The following is a 25960-nucleotide window of genomic DNA, read 5'->3' as shown; positions in this document are numbered from 1 at the left end:
TGCAGATCTGGACAGGCTCTCCTCTATTCATCTTCGCTTTTGCTGCTTTTGGAAAAGTTGTTGATTTGAAGTTGTTCACTTAATTGAAGTGCTGAAGTGAGCACCTCTGCTTCCTTCAGTTTCTGTGCTTGTTTGAGACCTGGTGTTCTGATTCTCCTATAGGAATCAATCATTTCACTTTTAACTATGCTTTTAGAGTTTCTGGGGATTTCAGACCCAGGTTTCCATTGCTAAGCTCATAAATGCCTGGCAGGGTAAAGTGCAACATTTTCTCTGTCCTCTCTGGAGTTCTTTGGGGACAATAATGATGATAGTTACTTACAGTGATTCTGTTCAGGGCACCTTTTAAGATCCACTGTCCCTTTAATCACTTATGTGTCAGTCACAGAAATGTTTAACATCTTAGAATTTTTAATTCTTAAATGGAAACCTTTCAAACTGCTTTTTCATCTTTGATCTTCTCACCCCATTGGACCCTCTCTTTGACATTGTAAGGATGTTTAAATTGTTTTGCTCTTAAAATTATGCTTTCCCACATGAGGGATGGAAATATCCTGTCTTAAGTGTATCAATGTCAATATTATGGGTGTGATATTGTACTATAGTCTTGCAAGATATTTCCATTGGGGAAAATGGCTAAGGGGCCCATGAGATCTTTCTGTATTATTTCTTACAACTGTGTATGAATCTGAAGTTCCTATTTATCTCAAAAAAAAAAGTTAACTGGAAGATTATGCCTTCCTAGTAATTCAAAGAAGCTTTGTAGTAGCATTTATTAATGTTCTGTGCCTTACCAATGTCAGTGGGCATTTTACAGTCTTAGAGTGTGACTATTATTTTAACACATAGTTTGGAAAGGAGGGAAGAATAAGGTGAAGACGCCTTCGGTACCTTGGAACAGAGTGATGTTGTAAGCTCAGTTGCTTCTCAAACCAGGAAGGGCAAAGTTGATTCTTCTTGGGCCAAATATTCCTGCCAAATTAAAAAAGGACAGTATCACTCCTCTGTCTGAACTACGTGGGTAGCAGATCACATGCAAAGCAGCAGTTGTTTTTTTATGTTGGTATTGTGAGCACATGGCATGTGTGCATCCCACACGACTGGGTCGTAAACAGCTGAGGAAGACTGCTGTGAGAGAAATCTACATGTACATGCTTTCAATGATATAGAGACACAAAATGCCCCCTAACCTTTAATTTTTTACCTACATCTAGGGATTTAGGTGAGTCTGATCTGTTTACAGTATCTTACAATGTACTGGGATCACTTTAAGTCCCACAGGTGAAAGGAATGAATTGTTCTTTGCAGATAGGGGTGGTAGAAAGCTGTTTATGATGGAATGTGTTGTTTTGATTTTTATGTGCCAGATAAAGGTGGGAGTATTGATTGGTACTAAGTGCATTGCAAATTGAGTTCACAACTACTGTCATGAGAGACTGATAATTGCAGAGAAGTAACACAAGAGAGAGGTTCTGCTCAAGTAGTGAACTTGAATTCTTCAAAGAGGAGAGAGAGCTGTGTTGTGCCTTGAGAATCAAGGAGACGAAGTACAAGGTTTGACGGGGCTGAGCAGAAAGAGTCCAAGTCAGATTGCAGGGGTGTGACCAGCCAGAGCTCCCTCCCACCTGCAACTGGTAGGCTTTTTGTAGCTGAAGCTCAGACCTTGGGAAAAGGGGGTAGGGTTACCTAGCACATCAACAGGCAAACCTCCTGAAGGGCCCTGATGATGCAGAAAATGGCCTTCTCACTCTCTAAGACCTCCTGTGTAAACTTGTTCCATGACCCTGGCAATCAAAGCTCAATGATATTAAAGTCAGTGAGTGTAATCCCTTTAGATTTTTAGGATTTAACTTTTCCTTTCCCTCTCTTAGATGTCTACTAAAACTGTGTCTGTTTAAATTACAAAAAGAGTTGTTTGCTATTTTAAAAAATGTGGATAGTGATTTAAAAGTGGGATAGGAAATGTTGGGGCTGATATGGGTGAAGGAAAACAGTGAAGTTTAAACCAAAAAGACCACTTACTACCCAGATATAACTAGAGTTAATACTTTGCATTTTTTTCATTAAGGTACCATTGATACACAATCTTATGAAGGTTTCACATAAGCAACATTATGGTTACTACATTCACCCACATTATCAAGTCCCCCCCGCCAATACTTCACATTTTCCAAGACTGTTTTCTTTCTTAGTTTTAAATGTATTTGACATACTTTATATACAATCAACATACAGCTTATATACTCTGTACTTAATATGTTATGAGCATTTCCCACTTTATACATTTTTTGGGGTAAATATTTAAGACAATATTAATTAAGGTAATATTAAGGGTAATAATGCATAACATACTACTATATTGATGATCTTCCTTTAAATGCCCAATAGTAGGTGAATGGTTAAGAAGATGTTTTCACTCTTATAGTTAATAATACTGTGAATGCCATTGTGCCTAATCTTTGTGTTTTAGATTATTTCTTTCTTTTGTAATTCATTTGTTTATGTCGTTTGCCTGTTTATCTAGTAGATGTAGCAAGTGTTTCTTTCGTAACTGATGAATATAAAACTGCTTTATATATAACCCTTATATATGAAGGGTTGTATATAAATCAATTTTTGTATACATCAGCATTTATTATGGTATAGAATTTTTACATTTTGGAGTTGTCAAATCTATTGCACGTTTCCTTGGTGAATTTTTCACTACTTTTAAAAATCTTTCTATTTTTTTTATTTTGATATCATTAATATACAATCACATGAGCAACATTGTGGTTACTAGATTCCCCCCATTAGTTTTTCACTACTTTTAAGATTAGGCCATCCTTCCTTATCTAGAGCACTTATGAACAGTAAATGTAAAAATCTTAAGATCTGAAAAGGTAACATCTTTAATTTATCTGTAGTGGGTTTTAAACTGTGTCAAGGCTATACATTGATTTTGGTTTTATGCCTTTCCAATAACTAGCTAATTTTTTCGGGGGTAAGACAGCTTGATTTTATACATATATGGTATGTAATATATATATAGTCTTAACTTGTTCTTAGCCCATTACACAATAGGTGCTTAGTTTATGTTGTTGAAAACTTTTAATGGAATTGTTGTCCTTAATTCAACTATTCCTGTACCCTGGCTTTTGGTTTCCACGAGATACTTTTAATTAGCCTTATAATATATTTCTCTTGTTGGCTTAGGCTAGCTTGGTGTCTGAATGCTGAGTGATGAAGCTCATGTTATCTGAGAAGGCCTGCTCAGTGCTAACTTACTGTGGCTTATTTCAGAGGGAGTGCCTTTACATTCATATTGGCCAAGCTGGCATCCAGACTGGGGATGCTTGCTGGGAACTCTATTGTCTGGAACATGGAATCCAGCCGGATGGCATTGTTCTCAATGGTGAAAAGGATCAGTTGGAAAGTGCTAGAATGGATAATATGGATGCATCTTTTGATACCTTCTTTTGTGAGACAAGAGCTGGGAAGCATGTGCCCAGAGCACTCTTCATGGACCTGGAGCCAACTGTTATAGGTGATGTAAGTTTACATTCTAGTGCACTTTTCAGGCCCACAATCAAAACAAACACACCAAGTATCCAATGGTGAGATTATCAGATTATACAAATCTATCTAAATGGCATCATGTGCACCTTTTCCAAATTTAGAGGATCACTCGATGGCACTTATGATGAACAGCATGGCAAACACACCCAGAGGGAAGACTGGTGGAGCCTTTTTCTGTGTGGCAAAGCAAATTAATTCTTAATTTCTCCACACACATCTATCATAACAAAACTTTTAATTTTCTCCTGGATTTGAAAAACAATTGCTAGAAGCTTCTGACAAAGAACCTGAAATTTGATATTAGCTGCTTATGAAGGGTAGAATATTTGAAAATGATCCCACAGAGGCAAGGAGCCAAATAAATCTAATTGTGGGCAAAATCAATACAATTCTATGATGATTAATGGCTGCCTTTGTAGTATCTTGTGCAAAAAACACTTCAAGTGGAGCTGGAGCAATCCTGGGTTGAGAAGTGGCCCCAGTGTGGAGAGGAAGGTGGATTTGGGTTTGGGACTATGTATTAATTAGTTATTGCTGTGTAATAAACTAGCTCCAAGCTGAGTGGTTTAAAACAATAATGATCATTATTTTGTCCATGAATCTGCAATTTGGACAGGGCTCAGAGGGGACAGCTTCTCTCTGCTCCATGTGGTATCATCTAGGAAGGCTCAAGTGGGACCTGGAGGATCTGCTTTGAAAAAGGCTCATCTACTTGGTGGCCAGCTGTTTCAGGCTGTTGGCTGAGAGCCAGGCCAGGGCTGTGGGGAACATGGGCCTCTCTCTGGGCTTCTTAGGCTTTCTCACAGCATGGCGCTGGATGCCGAGAGCAAGCATCCATGTGAGAACAAGGCAGAGGTTCATTGTATTGTAATAACCTAGCATTGGGAGTCACACGATGTCACTTCAGATATTTTCACCTGGTCAAGGTGGTTAAAAGATCTACCCTGGAAGGGGTATAAGCCTCACCTCTTGATGTGGAAATAGGTTCTAGAAGCACATGTGAGATGAAAAATCTTGTTGTGGCCTTCTTTGGAAAATGCAATCTGTACATACTGGACTGATTGGAGTCCATTTCCCTATCAGAACAAAGTCAATCCATCAGAACAGTGGATTGATGTCAATATGAAGGAAAAGATAGAAGGTTTTATTGAAAGGGGGAAGGTACAAATTGTCGAGGCCAAGATGCTTCAATAAAGATTTAGGGTTTACTCTGGTAGATGCTGTGAAAGAATTTAAAATAAGGAGATATTGATAACTTCAAGAACAGAGGAGACTAGTACAGAGGTGAGGAGGAGCAATTGCGGTATGTTCAGATTTGAGTTATAAGTATCCTCAGAGAATATCTGAGTTTTTGTTTCAGACACATGGGAGTTAGCTGGAGTCTGCTGTCGTAGGAACCTGAGCAGGGTGGAATATGTCCCCAGAGGACTTCAGTAAATGTAGCTGAAGGAGCCATGTGAGAGGCCACATCCCAGTATTAGGATTATTGTAGCAGACATTTTAATTTGTGCCAATGCACAGATGCTAGGCCTATAGGAGGCTTAAGGCCCAAGATCAGAAGCTAAGCAAGTAAGAGAAGAGACAGGGGCAGGCAAAGACCCAGAAGAAATTCCCTAATCCTTTAGAATATAGCCTGGTAGGAGGGTGATTTTGAGGGTCCTGAGCTGTCCAAACAAAAAGGCCTAAGGTCCAGGGTTTAGGGAGGAGGCCCTGGTTTTCCTTGTTCTGTCCAGCACACCTGTCAGGCACTGTTCTTGACATTGGAGGCGCATATAGTCTCAGTGTTCATGGAACCCACATAGTCAGGTGCAGACCTATAAAAGCCAAATAGGGTACTTGAAAGCTGACTGGGTAGTCATCAGATGTTTACTCCTGAGGGAACAGCATTTGCAAATTCACAGAGGTGTAGAGGAACATGCAGCCTAATAGTTCACTGTGGCTGGAATGGAGGGTGTGGGCAGGAGGGCGAAGAGAAAGGAGTCTGGGCATTGGGCCTGGTAGCGGGAAGTCAGGAATTTGGACAGAGAAAGGACTTTGCAGGGGACAGCTGTAAGGGATGGAGAATCAAGTGGAGAGGAGTTAAATGGCATTGGAGGTGAGGCAGTCAAAAAGCCATCAAATAATTGTGTTTAAAAACCATCAAAGCCCCTGCAGATGCTGGTTGAGGATGCTGGGCCAAGCACTGAAGTCTCCAAACAAAGTGCTAAATGGCAGGAAGTTAGAATGGCAGTTTGGTGTGCATATGAAGCAGGCTTCTTTGGGAGTATACAGTTGGGTTTAGGAATTCACGGTCATATGCAGGAGAGCACGGTGAATTGCGAAAACTGCCTTGCTCTTAGAAAATTAGAGCATTTGCTCTTAAGCAGTGAGCTTCTCCTACTAACTATAGATATCTGGTGCCAAGGCCTGGGAGGCAGATCTGCATAAATACATGCCATGAGGCCAGTTTTATTATTGTCTTTTGTAACTGTTGCTATATGGGCCATGTACCATGTCCTGAGAACTTGTTTAATCCTCATAACTCAGTAGGGCAGGTCTTGTTAATATCCTGCTTAGTAAGATCAAATAATTGAGGCATAGATTTGCTAAGTAACTGCTCTGTAGTCAAATGGGGAAGGCAAGATGTGAACCCAGGAAACTAATTCATGAACTCCTGCTGTAGCCTACTTAGCCCTCTAACACTGCTGTGTGACTCCTGAGGAATTGTGCTGTCGGGGCATTCTAAGGTGGGGGATTGGGACCCAGGCCTCAGACACACTGTGTTCTGCTGTCTTCTCATGCTACCCAGGGTTTGAAGGCAGTGAAACTAAGCACGAGTTGCACTGGTTACATTTAATACTGCCAACATCTTAACACCAATTTCCCTGCATCACACATTTATGTGAACTGCATTTGAGTCTCGTGGGTGTTTGAGTTGCCATATGGGCCTTCTTTGTTAAAGCCTCTTTTAAAGTATATGGATAATACAGATTGTCATGCCTTTCCAGCGTACAGTTGGCTGTTTGTAGATAGAAATAGTTGTCTTAGAATGCCGAAGTACCACCAGGTGTGTAGTGGGTTAAATAGTGTCTTCCAAAAATCTATGTCCACCTAGCACCCCAGAATATGACTTTATTTGGAAATCAGGTCTTTGTAGATGTACTTAGCTAAGATGGGGTCATACTGGATTAGGGTAGTCCTAAATCCAGTGACCTGTGTCCTTATGAGAAGAAGACAGGAAAGAGGGGGTACCTGTGCAGGCAGAGACTGGGCATGTGGCTGTAAGTCAAGGAACCCAAAGGACTGTCAGAGTCACCAGGAGCTAGACAGAGGATGGAATAGTCTCTCCATCAGAACCTCCAGAAGGAACCAGCCCTGCCCACACCTTGATTTTGGACTTCTGGCCTCCTGAACTGTGGAAGAAAAAATGTCTCTCGTTTGAGGCCACTGAGTGGGTTGTAATTTGTTGTGGCAGCCCTAAGAGAGTAAGAAAGGGGCATGATGGGAAAACATACTGTCAGTTTATAGGAAATGCTGGTTCCTTTCACAAGCCTGAGGAAGGCTGGGTCAGCAGTTTAAATCCATCCCTTTCCCACCATGTGGGGGAAGACCGGGGGTCAGGGTACAGGGCTGTGCATGGATCAACAGGGGGCTGGCAGCTGAAGGGTGTGAAGCACACTGACCCTCCCCTCCCTCTGCAGATGGCATCCGTGCTGGCAAGTACCACTCCCTCTTCCACCCCGAGCAGCTCGTGAATGGAAAGGAAGACGCTACAAACAACTAGGCCCGAGGTCGCTATTCTGTGGGGTCAGGGATCACTGACCTCCTGCTGGAGAGGTCCGAAAGCTGGTGAGTGGCTCCCTTCTCCTTAGGCAGGACCACACCCAAGAGCCTGGGGGTCTGCAGGCACCTCCCCAGCAGCCCCTGTGTTTTCTGGCCTCAACGTCACACCACCCAGCCTGTACCCTGGAGCCTCCTGAGGCTGTCACAGTGGGGAGGCTTCCTGGTGTTGGCTTTGAGTAGCTTTGCTACTTACGAAGGGCAAAAGAACCCTCTTTACTTACTGTAAAGCCCATCTTCTTTTTCTCTCTCATTAGACTTATGAGGAACCATATTATTTCCTCCCCGCCTCACAGCTTTATTGAGATATAAGTGACGTGTAACACTCCGTAAATTTAAGGTATACAGAGTGATGATTTGACACGTGTATACACACACACACACACACACACACGGTGAAATGGTTACCACAATACACTTAACCACCCATCTGCTCACATGATTACCTTTCTCTGTTTTTTTTATTTGTAGTGACGATATTTAAGATCTGCCCACCTAGCAACTTTCAAGTATATAATACAATGTTTTCAACTACAGTCACCATGCTGTACATCAAATACCAAGAATCCCAATTCATCTTCTCACTGAAAATTTGTGCCCTTATACCAACATCCCCCTGTCTCCCTGACCCCTGCGCCCCTGGCAACTACTTTCTCCTCTCTCTTTCTACAAGTTTGGCTTTTGATTCCACATATAAATGAAATGATACAATATTTGTCTTCCTCTGACTTATTCCATTTCATTTAGCACAAGGCCCACAAGGTCCATCCGAGTTGTTGCAAATGGCAGGATTTCCTCCTTCATATTGACAGTGCCCCATCTACTCTTCTGCTGCTCATAGTTTATCTTGTTATCCAAGACTTCCAAAGCATGTTAAAACTTGTCATTTCCAATAGTGACCACTGTTTGTAAAGTTAGCTTGGGGAACACCCCTCAAGATGACTCTGTTTACTAACAGTTAATTCTTCTCCAAGGACCTCCATCTGGAGAATTCCTTGTCCAGTTAACATTTTGACATTTGGCATAGTCCTTAGGCGATGCCATGCCTTCACACAAGCCCAATAAGCAGGGTGTAGAAGTGATATGTATCTACTGGGAGGGAAAGTGATAGTTCAACATTTGCTAGTCATTTTCTCTTCTTTGTTATTGATAAAGACCTTGCTTTAGATCACATACAGATAAATCCATGGAGGGCAGCCAATGACAGTTGAATGTTTATGCTTAACTTGGAGTAACACTCTAAAGTGCTTCCCCCACTACAGAACTAGCCCCTCAAATGTGTTCCCTCATGGATGTTTGTCTGGACTTGAGCATGGTAAAACCAGTCCTTTCTGAAGGTTTTTGTTTTTTTTTAGGAACTTGTATCGCCACCACCCTGGCTTCTGGTTAACTTGGCTGAGTTCTCACATCTCATTCACTTTCCCCAGGCAGAACAGTGCAGTGGAATGCAGGGATTTTGATTTTCCAAAGCTTTGGAGGAGGCAGCGGATCAGGATTTACATCCCTCTTACTGGAGCAGCTCTCGGCATAATATGGCAGGAAGACAAAATTGGAGTTCTCTGTCTACCCAGCCCCCAGGATCTCCACTACTGTTGTAGAGCCTTACAACTCTATCCTCACTACCCACTCCACCATAGAGCACTTGGACTGCACCTTCATGGTGGACAGTGAGGCGATCTATGACATTTGCCATCATAAACTTGGTGCTGAATGCCCCTCTTATGCCAGCATTAATAGCCTTATAGGTCAGGAGGTATCTTCCATCACGGCTTCCCTACGATTTGAAGGGCCCTTGAATGTGGACCTAATTGAATTCCAGACCAACCTAGTACCTTATCCGAGAATACATTTCCCCATGACAACCTTTGCTCCCATCATCTCTGCTGACAGTGCTGGGTCTAAAAATAGGCAGAATGGTACATCATGTGACTGGTGCTCTTGAGGCCACATGTCAGGGCGGTGGTTTTCATACAGAAGAGCAGCTAGCGGGAAACTGTTAAGGACAGAGCAGCAGTTCTGGGGTCCAGGTGACACCTCCAGTAGGCAGTAGTGTTGCAGTTGCCTACCATGAGGAGTTTTCTGTGTCAGACATCACTGCTGCTTGCTTTGAGTCTTCCAACCAGCTGGTCAAGTGTGATCCTCGCTTGGGGAAGTATATGGCCTGCTGCCTACTCTACAGAGGAGATGTGGTCCCTAAGGATGTGAATACAGCAATTGCAGCCATCAAGTCAAGGAATTCTGTGCAGTTTGTAGATTGGTGCCCCACTGGTTTCAAGGTAGGCATCAACCCTCAGCCCGCCATGGTAATGCCAGGGGGAGAACTGGCCAAGGTCCAGCGGGCTGTCTGCCTGCTCAGCAACACCACAGCCATTGTGGATGCCTGGGCCCGCCTAGACTACAAGTTTGACCTCATGTATGCCAAGAGGGCATTTCTACATTGGTACATCAGAGAAGGCATGGAGGAAGGCGAGTTCTTAGAGGCCAGAGAAGATTTGGCAGCCCTGGAGAAGGACTATGAGGAAGCAGGGCAAAGTCTCTGAGGCAATGTGACTGATGGAAATGAACATTAAGCTGAAGGGTCATGCTTTCTTTCCAAGACATTATACATTAGTGGGTAGAGTTGCCTTGATTGCAAGAAAAAGGAAATCAAATCAAGCAAGATCCCCAGCTCCACCATAAATTAAAGGGGCACTGTTAACAAAAAGCACATTTTTCCTTCTCTGTTCCTGGGATCCAGCACTGCTACTTGGGAGCCTGCAAGGTTTGGAGTCCTTTGAACCTCTGGATTATGTCTATGTTTTTTTTTTTTTTTTTGGTCATGATAGAAACCTAACTTCATTCTTCACTTTGTTAACCATGGAACTATGAAACCCTAAAGTTAATGATTTCCCTTTCCTGCACCTGAGGCAGAACACAGCACATATTGATTATTAATGTTATTTCCCCCATATCTATGTTTTGTACATTGATTAAATAATGAAGATTTTCAGTGTGATTCTTCTCCTTCTTCCAGATGTGGGCCTTACCGTCTCAGTTTGCTTTTCATTCAAACAAATAAAGAAACAACAGGAATATTCTTGGTCTTTTAAAAATGTGAACCTGTGTCTTGCAGCCCAGAAGGTGAAAATGACCTCTTTTGGCTCCCCTGCCCTTGAGGTGTTCTCAAAGTGTGGCCAGCAGAACCCCTCATCAGAGCCATTTAAGAGGTTTAGATAAACTGTAGATTCTTGACCTTCACCACAGACTTGCTAAACATCAAGCCCTGGGGATTGGAGGGGGCATGTGTGACCTGAGAGTTTCAAGTTCAGAAACACTTAATGGAATTAATTTTTGGTATTAAACTCTCCCATTTTTTAAACAAGTGAGAATTTAAAATAGAACAAAGAGCTATTAATGCCTTAAAACCAGTAGCCTCAGCACGGCCAGTGCTTTGGTCCCGTGGACACTCAGAGGAAAGGCTCTCACACCTTGGCTGGGGGCATGCAGTTGGGTGTCTTTGTGTGAGGTGTACCAAGCTGCAACACTACTGCCTACTGGAGGTGTCACCTGGACCCCAGAACTGCTGCTCTGTCCTTAACAGTTTCCCGCTAGCTGCTCTTCTGTATGAAAACCACCGCCCTGACATGTGGCCTCAAGAGCACCAGTCACATGATGTACCATTCTGCCTATTTTTAGACCCAGCCATTGTCTCCGTGGAACCCAATGAGCACAGTTTGGTGGAAATAATATTCAGGTACTCTCCAGTGCCCATAAAGTTATGGCTGTCCAGCCTACCCAACCGTCAGTGGGTTTTTGCTGGATCCTGAGCCTCTCAGCATTTGGCTGCATCCCCTTTGAACTCTACTTACATGGCCCTCTGCTGGAGGGCTCAATTTTTGCTGACATGAAAACAGCTTCATGGCAGAGCTCGCTCTGGAACCTGAGGCCTGTTAACCTTAAGGTCTGCCTTATCTTCCAGTATAGCAGTGGGAAAAGAAATACGATTCTCACTCTCATGTCTCTGACTTGCTGTGATCAAACATTTGGAGGAAAGTAAAAAATACTGTTTCTTCAAATAAAAGGAGTGACTTGGTGAACCAAATCTGAAAGTGGACTATCTGACTCTACATAAGGGTAGAAGAAAACCTGCTTCAGTGCTTGAAGGAGCCTCTGCTAGTATCCAAATTCCTGGGGGCTCTATTTGTCAATTCACCTGTGTCTCTCATGTTTGTATTTTAAAATCATATCTCTTATTCAGTAGTAAGTAAAGGTATTTGATAACCTAAATACTATGGTGTCTCACCTGAGGGTTTCAGCCCCGGGCAAGTTCATTCTGGATTTGGTGAGACTGAGAAATGACAATGGAACCTTTGGGGGTAAAAAGGGGCTTATACCAAGCTTTATTCTCATGTTGGCAGATCAAGTGCTAGAATCCTGCCTCTGTAGTAGCCTCTGCCCCAGGTGCTGCCTCCACTCCAGGTTCTGCCCTCGCCTCCAGCCTCTGTTCTCCTCCTTGGCTGCTTTCCTCTGCCCTTAGCACTGGGTGGAGCTCTTTTTATAGCAATACATGCAATAAAGGCTTATTGCCAATGGGTGTGCAAGCATTCACCTATGCAGTAAGCTAAGTATTACATCATTACATGTACACAGTGAGTAGATTAGGACCAGGTAAGGATCCTGGCCATGGACTTCCATTTTCCCTACATATGGACATTTCACATACTTGTGAGTTTTAGGATTAGGTCTCTTAAAGAGTAGTCATGAAGACTCAAATACTTTTTTTTAGGCTCTTCCTTTTAATAAAGTTTATCACTGTCAAATGGCAGTGACTAACATGGAAAGAATATTTAACTAGATATTAGGAAAGATGGATCCAAGTCATGGCAATGTTACAATGATGTAATCTTAAAATATATACCTCTCCATATCTTAAAGTCCTCATCTCAGATACGGATATTTCTAAGGTTCTTTCCAGTTTCAAGATTTTGTCAGGCTAAGTATTGATTAACTTGTGATGCTGCTTGCCTCTACATGCCATATATAAATTAGATTTACCAAATATTTTTCTTTATTCATATTTCCTATTAGCTTATTAAACATTCATTAAAAAATTCTTTTAGTGTATATCCTAGAAATTGAGCTTATGAGCATCTGCCACACATAAGTGTTTTTACCACTTCCTGGATGATGAAAAGACCATAGAACACCTCACCTTCGTATACTACCCTTCTGTCTTTTGTGTATTGTTACTTTATGGTTTGATTCTCTGTGTATTTTAAACCCCACAGATGTTGATTACTATTACTTTAACCAGCATGGTTTGCTTAGATTTGCCCACCTGCTACGTCAAAGCTACTCTTCATTCCTTCCTGTATTACCATACTTCCATCTGGGGTCATTTTCTTTCTGTCAAAATAACTCCCTTTTCTATTCTTACTGTGGACCTGGGGTTGAGAGGATGTGCATTTGACTATCCAAAGAGTGAGATCGCCTGAGATGAGGATTTATGTGCTAGTTAAATGCGACCTTGGGGCAGGGACCCTCTTATTCACTGGGTACCTATAGGGTCAGGCATGGGTAGGTACTCAAATGTCTTTTAAATTGAAAAGTGCCAGGAGATGATCTTATCCACTACTTTATTGAATACCACCCATCTGACTTTACCATTTTATGTTCCTCTTCAGTCTCTCCCTAAAATTAAGTTGGATCTTCATATACCCTCTACCACCGCAGAGGAAAAATGCTCCCCTTTCTAGGGCCATTTGTTGCTTCTGAATCTTCTCCCTTTGACTTACCTTCTAGGAGATTGCTCCTTCAGTCTCCCTTGTATATTCTCTCTCCTTTTCTTCATTGATTTGTTTTCTTCTCCCTACCAGTATGTCAAGGTCCCCTCATTCAAAAAAATCAACCCTTTTTGCTGGATTTTACTGCTCCCATAATGTGCTGTCACATCTGTCCACTCTGCCAAACATTGCAAAAGGATATGCATTCCATACCGCTGCCTCATCCTCTGCTCACTCCTCAAGCTTTGTAACTTGGTGTCTTTCCCATCATTCTACAGAAACTGTTATCTCAGAGACCACTGATTGTACTTATTTATTAAAACAATGACTCTCAGCCTTCAGATTTCTTGACCGTAAGCATTTGGTTATTCTTTTATCTTGAAACTTGTCCTTTGACTCTTGTGGCCCTACCTGGTTCTCCTCCATCTGACATCTCCACGGACTTCTCTTCTACACTGTCTTTTCCTAGTGGAGACACCTTGGCCCTCTTCTCTGGCCCTTATGTATCTTGTTCACGACCTCTGTGTGGGGGACATTGTAAACTCTAAGTTTTCTTTCTTTCTTGAGTTTTATACTAGAATTCTTACCTACTTGCTAGACCTTTCCTCCCAGATGTATTGCCTACACTTAAACCTCTAAGAATTTACCAATTTCCTCAGAAGAAATCTACTCTTCCTTTAGCATTCTCTACTTGTCTATTTGTGTCATCATCTTTCATAAGCACATTTTAAGTGATGTCACTTTTCATTGTTGTCTCTTTCTTGCTCTCAACATAGAATAGGTGCTGTCAACTCTACTTCTGTAATGTTTCAGGCATCCATTGCCTCCCCTTTCTTCCCAGTGCAGTCGTCCTAGCTCAGGTCATCAAATCCTCTCTGTAAGTGGCATACCAGTCTCTAAATGCTTTTCTGCCTTCCACTTTGTCTTCCTGATCCATCTGTGACTGAACATTCAGAAGCAGAACTTAGATCATTCTTTTAACTTAGTCAAAGCTTTAAAAAGTCTCCATTGTCCTAAGCCTAAAGTCTGAACTCCTGCACATGGCATGCAGAACCTGTGCCAACCAGTTCCTGTGTAATTTCCAATCCCATCCATTACCATGTGGACCAGCATTCCATGCATTCAGACTGTTTGCCATTCCCTAAGTCACAGTTGCCTCTCTCCCGTGCCTCTGCTCTCCTCTCTGCTTTCCCTCTATGACCATGTGACGTAATGCCTACTTTAAACCCAGTTCGAACGTTGTCTTTTCCATGGAGCCCCTTGGACTCCATTTACTTTTACCCCAGGATTTAGGGATAGTCAAGATACACTCTGAATGTCTCTCGTCCATTGAAAATATTGTAATAAATACTGATAAAATATGCTTGTTTCATGTGCATTCCCACATAGTGCTTTGAACTATTTCACTTTTATGTACATGTGTTATTTCTCTCTTCAGACACTGGAGGGCACTAGTGAAATGCTTAAATCACTGCTCAGTTCATATGTCTTGGCGTTCTGGAGGGCATTTATGAGTGTGCATATTCATACACTCAGAAATGACCATTTAGAGGTTTTGTTTTTAAAAATCCACTAAAATTAAGATAAAAACCTAATTATGGATTAAATTGTTAAAATTCAGCTTGTGACTTACATTAGTTCTAAGTTTAGCAAATTTAATCACTTTTAAAGGGAATAACAAGAGTTTTTGGGACCCTCTGTAATCCCCTTTGCAATGGCAAAAATTAGGGAATTTTTGGTTCCTAAGACCAATCTTGGACTGCATTGACAAATTTAATATGTTTTCTTTATTTTTAAGGTCTTTGTCTGATAAATCTTGCCAAGTGCTCTAAGTAATTCTTTCAAAATCTAATGAACTATGATTAAGGTGATTAAGTACTTTGAAGTGTTCCAAACTGCCTACAAACTAGTAAGTTTTTTGTTTAAGATCACAAGTGTAAATTATTTACTCAATTTACATATTTTAAAATTGGAATTATAAAACTGAATGTGATTCTATTAGGCGAAATACTCTAAAGTATTATAAACACTGCACTTCAAATGCTCAGTGTGTACAGATTCCTTATCACAAGAACTTTAATATATCCCTGAGGACGATGACAGGGGCTGAGGATGAGTACGATGACAGGGAAGAGACAAAGTTGTGGCAACAGGGGAGTGAAAAGTAACAGAAAGAGGGAAATGGATTCCTAAGGTGGAGAGACAGAGCTTGGGGTGAATTCAGGGAAGGAAGAGGCGGGACCTGCAAGGCCTCAAGCAACCTGGCCTCCTCTCCTGCTTGGAAGCAGCTCAACAGCCACTCGCACTGGGGCCATGACCATACAGGAACCCATCCCCTTCCTGCCCCCACTCTGCCCTTGCACCATGCTGAGGGGTGGAAATGTGTTACCAAGCCTCACAGCGTTGGAGTTAGAAGGTGACAGCAACAGGAGCTGTCATTTATTAAACACCTATTGCCCTCCAGGCATGTTAAGAACACTTTTCCAAACCTCCCCAAAGCTGGGGAGAGGCACTGTGGCATGTCAGGTCACAGTTCAGGCGAGGGGGCAGTGTGGTGGCATCAGGGTGTGGGCTTGCCTTCAGCCCCATCTGTCGCTCACCAGTGGGGGTCAGCAGGCTGATTTCTTAAGCTGTCTGTGTCTTTGTTTCCTCCTCTGTAGATGGGGAAGTACTCAGATCAGGTGCCCCATGGGAAGGCAGTGGGGACCAGCACACAGAGGGTCCATGACAGGGCCTGGCACCCGGGGGGCCAAAGCCATCACCAGGGACAGAAGCCATCTGAGCACCGTCAGCAGGGCAGCGACAACGCAAAGCCACCCATCCCTGGCCATGCACCCCAAAGCCCATGCTCATTTTATATCTGAGGGAGCGTGCACAGTGGGGAGGGGTGTGGTGGAAATGCCCTTACCCAAGATTGGCCACCTGCTCTGCGACCACCGCGGCTAGGAGCACTGCTGATGAGTCCCAGTGATGTGTCCACCCCAGAAAATGCTGCTCCACTTTGGAACTAAAATAGCCTCTGACAAGGGCCCTCCAGCCCCTGGAGGGTGTCCACCGCGGGCGCACCGGCTTTAAGTTCTGGCCCCACACGCACTGGCAGGCTGGGGGTGCTCGCTGCCCGCAGGTCCTGAGCCACAGGCACCACAGCAGAGCAGCTGGTCGGGGCAGCACCAACGGATCGGAATGCCCACCACTGCCAGCCCTCAGCTCTTCAGGGCTCTGCCGGGACTTTAAAATGCTCTTTGCTACTGATGGATCCATTTTACTTGAAATAAATATTCCAGATTTACTTTACCTAGGCTTTCCTCTTTACGCTACGCTCACCAATAGAGATTTCGCTGCATTTTCAAAAAGCACAAAAATGCAGATTCCTGTCTCATTTAAACCCTGGACTTAATGAACAAGGATCATGTCAGTGGGAACCAGGAAAAAGGAAACATGAAAGGACCACAAGAGTTTTTTACTCCTTTACAGCTTCCCTCTCCCTTGCACTCAAGTCTCCCTCCGTGAAGGTGAATTCAGACATGCTACAACCGACCCAGGTTTACTCCCAGCTTGCCGAGATGAGTCACGGTGCTCGGCGAAGGCAGAAGGGAGCGCACAGGGGCCGCGGGGAAGGGAGGAGATCCTTCTGGGGGCCTGATGTCAGCTGTCAGAGCTCCATGGCCCCTCACCCCGGGCCAGACTCCTCCTCCCCCCTGGGACTGCCTCCGAAGGCGTCAGTCAGGCCCTGGGGACTCTGCCCCGCGGGCTCGTGGTGTCAGCTGCGCTCCCCGTGGACAGAGGGGTCAGTGCAGCTCGGTGGATCCTCGGCCCATTGTCTGTGCAGGGCAAGGCCCTTCGGTGCTGGAGTGATGGAAGCACCAGGGTTTGCTGGGCTTGGGGGTGGGAGGGGGGAGTGGCGGGAAAGAAGACAAAGGGAGCTGTGGAAAGCTGGCTGAATCAGCCTTGCCCGAGGAGAGGAGAGTGGGTGCGGGGTGGCTGGAGCGGACCCCGCCCTCACTTGGAGACCAGCACGCGCACGAATTCCTCACAGTTCACCTGCCCATCGCCATCCATGTCGGCTGCCCAGAGCATCTCATCCACCTCCTCGTCCCTCAGCTTCTCCTCCAGAATGTAGAATGATGATGTGGAAGATATCAACAGCATTCCTGGCGGAACCCTATCCCAGGTTTCACAGGAATGTACTGAGAACAGACTATGTGTCAAGTCCATTTCCTGAGTCACCTCATCTAAAATGTAAAACAGACTCCAGTCACTAAGTGTGAGAGGAGGAGCCGAGACTGTACCTCCACCTCCTCTGGCACAGCTCTGGTCTCACCATCCTTCCATGGCCCCCTACCCTTCTGCCAGATTGAGGACAGCTCCTGGGCAGTGCTGGGACATTGCCTGCATGCATGGTGGGGCTGTGACCACACAGTGAAGGCCCCTTCTGCTGCTCCTGCCAGGCTCCTGCTATCTTCCATGGCCAAAGGAAGGACAGGTGAAGTGGTCAGGCCCTGGGAAAGTAAGAACATAGTGCCAGAGAGATGGGCTCTGGAGTAGGTGAACATAGATTCAAATTCCTGGCTCTTTCCTGAACGAGTCTGGTGACATTTCTAAGTTTCAGTTGCTTCATCTATAAAATTGGAATAAACTATTGAGTGAGGACCAGATGAGGTCATGCATGCAAGCCCTTACCATATACCTGGCGTACAGAAAGCACTCCGTGCACCAACATGAATGTCCCACCTTTCCCTCAGGTAGATGGGGCAGAGGCATGGATGTGGCTCTACCCAGGTTAGGCAAGCAGGTATTGCCAGGTTGGAATGGATAAAGGATAAAGCTGGTGGCAACTGCCATTATTGGCCTCTGATGCAAAGGGTTTCTGAAATCCCATTACCAAGGGTGGCAGGAATAACATGTGCCATGTTTTCTCAGGCACAGAGTTGTGCCTTGACTAGGGGCTTCAGAAAATCATAGAAATGCACATGTCACTAATATACCAGAAACTAGTTAAGGCTGATATGAGGCTCCAGAGCAGGAGAGAGCAACTTCCCCAAAAAAGGATGCTCTGGTCGAGAGAATGATGAGAAACAAGCTCTGGTAATAAGAAACTCAGTAGGTTGGACAAGATGTTGGGGAAGAGAGGAGGCCAGCTCTAGTGGTGCAGAATGAACTTGTAGGGTCTTATTATGAGGAGAAAAGAGAAGACCTATAGTGTCAACAAGACATAAAATCCTCTTGGCCAGTGGACACCTGAGTGCTTCTTAGACTGTAAGAGAGTCAAACAAAGAAGTAGGCCTAGGAGGTGAGCCCATCACAGGAAAAGCTGACAGCAGTTAGAGTCAGGGGGTGAGACTGTGGGACATCTGGGCTGGTGAGAAGGTTACAGAGTGGCTGGGAAAAATCTAGTGGTGGATAACAATTGAAATATGGACAGATTTTTATAACTGAACATTTGTGCAACTGCAGGGAGATCCAAGAAAAGACCTGAAAAGGTATTTGTGGCTCATAGTCTTTGGAAGTACAATGTTAGAGATCTGGGCAGTGGTGAGCAGTAGGGGTGGGTGACCTAGAAGAGCTAAGAGGTGTCTGGTGAGGGACAGGGAGTCATGTGCACCTGGGAAGTAAGTAATCATAGGGTGGTCAGTCCATGTAAACGCCAAGTCGCTGGGGCACATATTTTGCTTCCAGATTCCCTCCTGAGAAGCAAGTAATTCTCTTGGTTCTTCAGTCTCCTAAAGGGGATTAACCATGCCAGCTGTCACTGTAATTGGCCCCAGGAAAGGGTCATTAATAAATGAATATTGAACATTGTTCACACAAGATGAGGTGCTGGTTAGCAGGAAAGCACATTTCTCCTCTTCAATGCAGTCATTTCACAGTCAGAAGATCCAAGGAGCAGATAAAGGTCTGGAGTCTTAGACCATGGTGGGAGCCTTAAGCCAGGGGAGAGGGGCAGTAGTTCTGGGACACATTCAGGCACAGGAAGGAAGAGCTGGACCTGGGGCATGCCCTGGAAGCAAGGGCACCAGGAGTGCCCAGTGCATGCATCTCCCCTGAGTCAGGAGCACCCACACTTAGCCCCTGAGTCCATGCGCAGCAATGCCAAGGGCCTGTTCCTGGCAGGACCCTACCTGGAACTGGGTGGCAGAGGTTAGTCTTGATTGCTTCTGAGCCTGTTGTGTGAGTCAATTACCTTGGCCACTGACATGAAGGTGGTGAGACCAGCACGAACCAGAGCCAGGAATTGCAGGGAGAGCGCCATGGCATCGGCCCCCACATTCACCCAGCCGGTGCTCAGCACCCAGCATGTGCGGAGAAAGCAGCCTGCCTCCCCTTAGGCCTGGCCAGGGAGACAGAAACTAAACAGAGGCCCACACTTGCCACACTCAGCTGAGGGCTTGGACCAAGTGCCATGCAGGAAGGGGAACAAGTGGGAGGGCAAGAGCAGCCTCCTGGTGGCGCTAAGTCTGGGGTGATGCCAGGATATGGCCTGAGACCAGCCGGAGGTGGGATGGGCTGCCAGTCCACCCTGAGGGGAGGGCAGGTTACGGAGGGCTCCACTGAAGGAAGCACGGTGGCCTTTGGGGCTGATCTTTGCACCCTGTCTCTGAAGGCCACTCCAGTCCCTGCCTCTGTTTCTCTTCTTTCTGACTGCAGACAGCCAGCTGTAACTGGTAGCAAGCACCAGCTTCCCTCTCTGGGCTGTACAGGGACAGGAATCTAGGGGTGGGGTCAGGCCCCCTCTTTCCTTCACTCTCCCCAGTCTTGTCTCCCCTCCTCTGAACACAATCTGTCTGGGCTGCAGCTGCCTGCAGACTCTGAGCCTGGTGTCAGCACTCAGTCTATCTGGAGCTGCACGTGGCTATGCCTGCCACGTGGGATTTTTGTGCTGGGAGCAGGCATCTCGGTGAAAATGGCTCCTGCTGAGGCAGTGGGGCAGTCGGTGCTGGTCCCCATCTTGTCCTGAAACTGGCAGATGGAGGACCCTCTCCTAGAGGATGACAGCCTTCCCAGGGGTCACCAGGCCACCCCTCTCGTCGGGTAATGACGTCCTGCCCTGGTTAGGCCATGAGCTTGTCAGGCTGGGTGGGGCCAGTCCTGCTCTCCCAGTGCTTGGCTCCCATCCGGTTTAGTCAGTGCCCCCTGTCTCTGCATGCCAGTGTTGCCAAGGACAAACATGGAGGAGACCAAGTACTACACGATCTTGTGCCCATCCCCGTCCTCTGTTTTGTTACATCAGTGGTCCATTAGGACCCAGGAAGTGTAACAGCTGACCAGGAGACAGGAGGTGGGAAGGACCAGTGAGAGGAATTACTGCTACCTGGGCCCATCTGGAGTGAGGCTGTGCGCCTGCCTCTCTCCCTGAGGCACTGCTCACCATGACAAGACTGAGTACTCCACTTACTTTGTTTACAATAATGGGAAATAAAACATATTATATATACTTTAGGAAGGTTTCCACAAGATGGTTAAAGTTCAAATGCTTGGTGTTTGGAGAGCCAAGTTCCTGTTACCTGGAAAATACCTTACTCAGAGCACTTCTGGCCAAAAGTGCTAGATAACTGGGGTGCCATTGTCAGCAGGCCAGAATGTGTGGGGACTAGGAACAGAGAAGGGTGTGTGCCCTGCAGAGTTCCCAGATGTGTCACTGACTGAGAAGAGGAGCAGGATCCCCCGCCAGTGAGCCCAGTAAGTCTAGGCCAACTGTGGGCACTGGCTGCAGCTGCACCAGCAGGCAGTTCTGAGTGCAGAGCAAGCAAACACACAAGCCTCACAGCACACAGGCATGTGATAGGTCTCTCTTGAACATAATCTCTATGAGAGTAGGGCCTCTGCCCTTTCCGAGGTGACTCTCTGTTAGCCCAAGACATGCCTTTGCCTGGACAAGGGTCTAAAGTGGAAAGGTGACGTTCAACTCCTGAGTCCTCACAATGTGACCATTTCCTGGAGAGTGATGTCCATCCCTCGATGAACCACTGCTCCGGGCTGCGCACTAGGAATAGAAGAATGAGCAGGTCAGACCTTGTACCACTGACAGCAGGTATTTAACATGGTCTAAGACTTTCTGAGAACTTAGAATAGCCACCCTGTCTGCTTTGGCCTGGAAGATGCCTGCAGGCAGTGGAAGTCTGGTGAGGGCCCAGCAGAGACCTGGCACCTGCGTGAATGGGCGGATGAGCGACAGTAAAGCTCCTGTTAGTGTGCGTTCATCTGTGCCATGTACTGAGTGAACATTTTCCCTGCAGCTGGCTTAAGTGTCTGCACCCCTTAGAGGGTGGGAACTGGTACTATTTCCTGCAAAATGCAGGCAGCTGGCGCTGGGGCAGTGAACTCGCCTGCCCCTGCACACAGCCTGTGACCTGGGAAGCCAGGGCCACAGCCCAGGGCTGCCTGGTTCCAAAGTGCAAGATGGACATGCTGACCCAACTGCTGCAGCTTTTAGTGAGTCCTGAGGTCAGGTAGTGTGTGTCTGGCTTCAGTACGTCTTCCCCTTCAGTATGGGGTGGGATCCTCCAGGGATAGCACACAGTTCGGTGTTCCTACTGCTCACCTTGAGAGGTGGCAGGGGGCAGCTCTGTGAAGCTGGGACTCCCCTGGGGAGGGAGGGCCCTGCACAGGCTCCATTCTTGTCATCATGAGCCCTCATTGGGGGATGAGGAGCCCAGGAGCCTCCCAGACCAGCCTCACTGGTTTCTCACCAGTATTTCACCCACAAAGCCAGTCATGGGAGGGCCCAGGGTGTCTCTGTTCCTGAGTCACATCCTGTGGACACTGGAGCCACCTGCTCCTTGCCCGCTGGCTCCAGGGGCCCCTTTTTGCACACACAGAGCCCCCCATGCAGCTGCCATGACTCTGTGCCCCTCAGCATCTTCCCCTGTCTCCTTTGCTCAGCAGGGGGAGGACACACACTGATGTGGGCCATCTTCGCATCTCACCTCTCTTTCTGAGCATGCTTGGGGCTCTTCCTGATGGACACCCTGCTCCCACAGCACAGGGAGCCTGGCAGAGGTGCACTCCGAGCTTTCTCCCACTCCCTCTGAGAAGCTGGGCTGGGCGCTGCACCCACCTGCAGGGGAAGAAAGGGCTTAATCAAGCTTGCTTAGATTTTGGCACCAAATGCCAAACTGTGCCCCTTTCCCCAGCCCCAGGTTTGACTATCAGATGCCCTGTGATGTTGGTCGCTCATGGACAGCTGGCTCAGTGAGGTCAAATGCTTGCCTACTGAGGCTGGGTGCTGGGTCTGGAGGGGTAGAGAGACGACTCCAGTGGAGATAAAACTCTGTTCTAGGGGAAGTAGGAGGACCAAACAGTGCATGGAGGGTGGAGAGGCACTCAACCAGGGTCTAGATCTCTCCCCAAAACTCCTGGGTGGCCTGGGCACAGGACTTCACCACCTGAGACTCCATCTCCACATGGAGACAACGAGCCTCAGCTAATCATCACCTTCCTGTCCCGTGATGACCCTCAGCTTGATGCTCTTTCTAAGTAGAAGCCTCCGCTCTACGCAGAACTCCATCTGTTAGGGCTGCTGTCCTAGAGCTGGCTAACATTTACAGACTTGGACTGTTTGATGTGACTGAAACCCCCTGGCAGACAAGTTTAATTTATCAGTTCAATCAAGAAAGTTTAATAAAATGGAGAGTGAGGTCCCCTTCAAGGGGACATTATCTTGAGTGTTGGTTTACATCAAACAGAAACCAGCTTCCTACTAAACATGAGGTTTATCATAGAGGAATAACACCTCCCATTGATCAAAGACATTTTGATCTTTGCTCCTGGTGCCCTGGTTAGATAGGTGGATGCATTGTCCTGTTTTATATATGAACGTATTGAGGTAAGTTTCCAAACCAGGGAAGGAGCTAGAACCAAACGCCCAAGTCCCCTGATAGTGTCTGAAAAGCTTTCTGTTGTTTATGATGTGTTTCTTAATGCCAAGGGAAAATAAGAAAATAATAAGCATGTTGGATTTTTAATCACAAGTCCTGCTAATAAGATAAGAAGAAAAGGAGATTTAAAATATAGATTTATATCTTCAAACATTCTTAAAAAATAGATGAATGAAGGAGCTGAGCTGATCCTGGCTGTTGGGAGCCCCACCCTTCCTTTGTGCTTACCCCTGAGCTGGTCTCCCAGGTGGACCCTTAGTTCCACACCATACTGCCTTTCAGTTTCATTGAAAATTGGTTTCTCAGTATTTGTGGAGGCCTCTGTACAATTCCAGCACAAGGATAAAAGAGCAATCCTTCGAGATGTTTCTACAAAGGGAGTTAGGCAACTAGGGCCTTCCTTTGTGTCTCTCTCCACATTGTGGTGCCCTGGACTTGGGGGTCTCGGGGTTTGTGTGCAGGGCTGAGGGTGGGGAGGTGTTTGCCTGGCTGCCCTACAGGGAAGGAGACAGTTCTCAATCTGTTCAATGGGTGAACCAGAGAGAGATGGAATTGGTAACATTTCTCGGGAGGAGAGCAGAGCAGTTTATTCCTTACTTACAGGCAGAGGTCAGGCAAGTCTTGGGGAATTAGAAGGATCAAGAGGGGATCTCTCGAGAAAGTCACTGTTGGGACCCCAATGTAATGATCCCCTCACAGGCTTGGGTTTCACTTGCTGAGGACTTGGGGACAATTCCCAAGGTCTGAGCTCTCCATCTAAACTGCTACTCAGGGCACTGGGCAGAGCTGATTTCCTTCCAGGGAACAGGTAAGGTTGTGGGCCCAGAGGCACCCAGCCTTGGTTTCTGCACTTGGGGCTGATTCTGAGCACATCTGCAGGCCAGGCCAAGTCAAGTTCACTGTTTCAATCCCAGGTCCACATCCTTCTACCCCAGCCTCTTCAGGGCTGACCTGCTTCGGCATGCAGCTCTCCTGCGGCTCTCTGGCAAGATGCGTTCATGCACATGGACAAGTGCCCCTGTCCTTCCCGTGTCTGCATTAAGAAACATGGACTTGATAGGATGGAATCAAGAGCCAGGGCCCAGCAGGGAGGTACTCTGGGAGTAGGCAGCCATTTCCTCACCTCTGAAATCACATTATGGACATTGGTCTCACAGACAATCCCCACTTGTGCTCCTAGTTCTGAATGCAAACCCGCTCCCTGTTTTCTCGAGCTCCGGGTGGCTACCACGTCTCTGTCTATCGACCTGCTGGCTGTGCTGGCCTGGGAATTTGGTGATGCCCATGGTTCCACAGGTTAGGATCCACTCAATTCTTCCACCATCTGCCTCCACTAGCCCTGCCCTGGGGGACAAGAGCTGGACCAGAGCTGAACAGCAGCCCCGCGGGAGGAGAGCAGGCACACCGCACGCAGTCTCCCACCACATGGGGCCTGCTGTGTCCTCTGAGGGAGGGCCCTGCCCCTTCTCAGCCTCAGCCTCTGTGTGCTGGGGAAGCTGTGGTGAAGCCCTCAGCTTGGCTGGGCCCCTGTGAGGACAAAGGCTTCTGGAGCAGCGTGGTGAGCTGTGGGGCCGGCAAAGGCCGGCTGCCCTGGATGGCCCCGTGCTGGCTCCCTCCAGCCTCTCCTGGGCGGGCCCTGTTACTCCGGTTCCTGCATTTCTTGTCTGCAGCTGCCTTCTTGTCCCTCCCTGGGAGGAGGGTTTGGCCTGGGGACATGGGAAGGGTGGGGAGCCTCCCTCCTCCCTTTACTCTGACTGCAGAAAAGGAGGGGACTCCCACCTATGGCCAGGCACCGCTGGAGCTCTGACCTCATACAGACTCGGCCTGGCACCCTGACTGCAGGTCCCCAGCTCTGACGTGGGCCTGTTGAGCTGGCAGCAGGCTAGGAAGCTCCGTGACACGAGTGAGCAGCATGGAGGAGCAGCTGTCTCCAGAGCAGGTGGCCGAGTTCAAGGAGGCCTTCTCCAAGTTTGACAAGGATGGAGATGGCAGCATCAACACTCAGGAGCTGGGCACCGTGATGCAGGCCCTGGGCAAGGATCTGTCGGAGGCCGAGCTGAAGGAGTTCATCAGCAAGGTGGACACAGATGCTGACGGCGTCATCAGCTTCCCAGAGTTCTTGGAAGAGATGGTCAGGAGGATGAAGGCCTGGAGGAAAAAGCAAGATCTGCAGGAGGCCTTCCGTGTCTTCGACGTGGACAGCAACGGCTACATCAGTGTGGACGAGCTCAAGCAGGTCATGGCCAAGCTGGGTGAGGAGCTTTCCCAGGAGGTACTGGAGGCCATGATCCACGAGGCTGACGTGGACCAGGACGGGCAGGTGAACTACGAGGAGTTCGTGCGCATCCTCTCCCCGAAGTGAGGGCCCAGCCACCTCCTTCCACCTGATCCTGGTTCTCCTGCTTTTTTGGGGCCCCTGTTTTTGTGGTGGAGTATAAAGGGAGGGCCTGGGTGGTGGGAATTGCCTGCCTGGTGGGAAAGCCTTGCCTCTCTTGGGCCTGGGTGCTGAGCCCCTGGGGCTCCTTGGGAGGGAGCCCCTCTGCCCTGTAACTCTAGGCTAGTTCCTGTTGCTTCTCCCTGCAGGGGAATGGGGGTGCTCCCAACCTCACAGGGCTGCTGTGAGGAATGCCAAAGCCATGTGGTGGTCAAAATAAAAGTAATGTCAGCTCCAAGAGTGTGTGCACTGGTGTTTGAATGTTTGACTGGGGAGTGTTAGGTCACGGGTCCCCCAAACACTGGTGTCTGCCCCCAAACACTTTGAGTCTCTGTCCCTTTTCCTCGGCCCTGGTGGAAGAACCAACCTGAGTTGGCTTCTCTGATGCCCACAGCAGAGGAGTGTGTGGGATCATGGGAATTGGAGGGGGGATGGAAGAGGCTCAAGGGTGTGCCTGAGCTTCTGAGTCAGGACCAGGGGCCGAATCCTCTACTGCTGCCCAGACCTTCTTG

General features: G+C 47.0%; 1 protein-coding gene and 1 pseudogene across 1 annotated transcript; both read left to right on the top strand.

The window, feature by feature from the left end:
• Positions 1 to 3222: 3222 nt before the first annotated feature.
• On the top strand, positions 3223 to 10401 carry TUBAL3 (tubulin alpha like 3). The gene is given in 6 exon segments (XM_073220255.1): positions 3223 to 3526; positions 7239 to 7374; positions 8247 to 8259; positions 8805 to 8832; positions 8835 to 9266; positions 9436 to 10401. Coding segments are annotated over 6 exon segments (1395 nt in total). The 3' UTR covers positions 9918 to 10401.
• Positions 10402 to 24781: 14380 nt separating this feature from the next.
• On the top strand, positions 24782 to 25686 carry LOC108383704 (neo-calmodulin pseudogene; annotated as a pseudogene).
• Positions 25687 to 25960: the final 274 nt, after the last annotated feature.

This window comes from Manis javanica, chromosome 2 (genome assembly GCF_040802235.1).
Source record: "Manis javanica isolate MJ-LG chromosome 2, MJ_LKY, whole genome shotgun sequence".
Lineage (NCBI taxonomy): Eukaryota > Metazoa > Chordata > Mammalia > Pholidota > Manidae > Manis > Manis javanica.
This window is presented reverse-complemented; position numbering and strand designations above follow the sequence as displayed.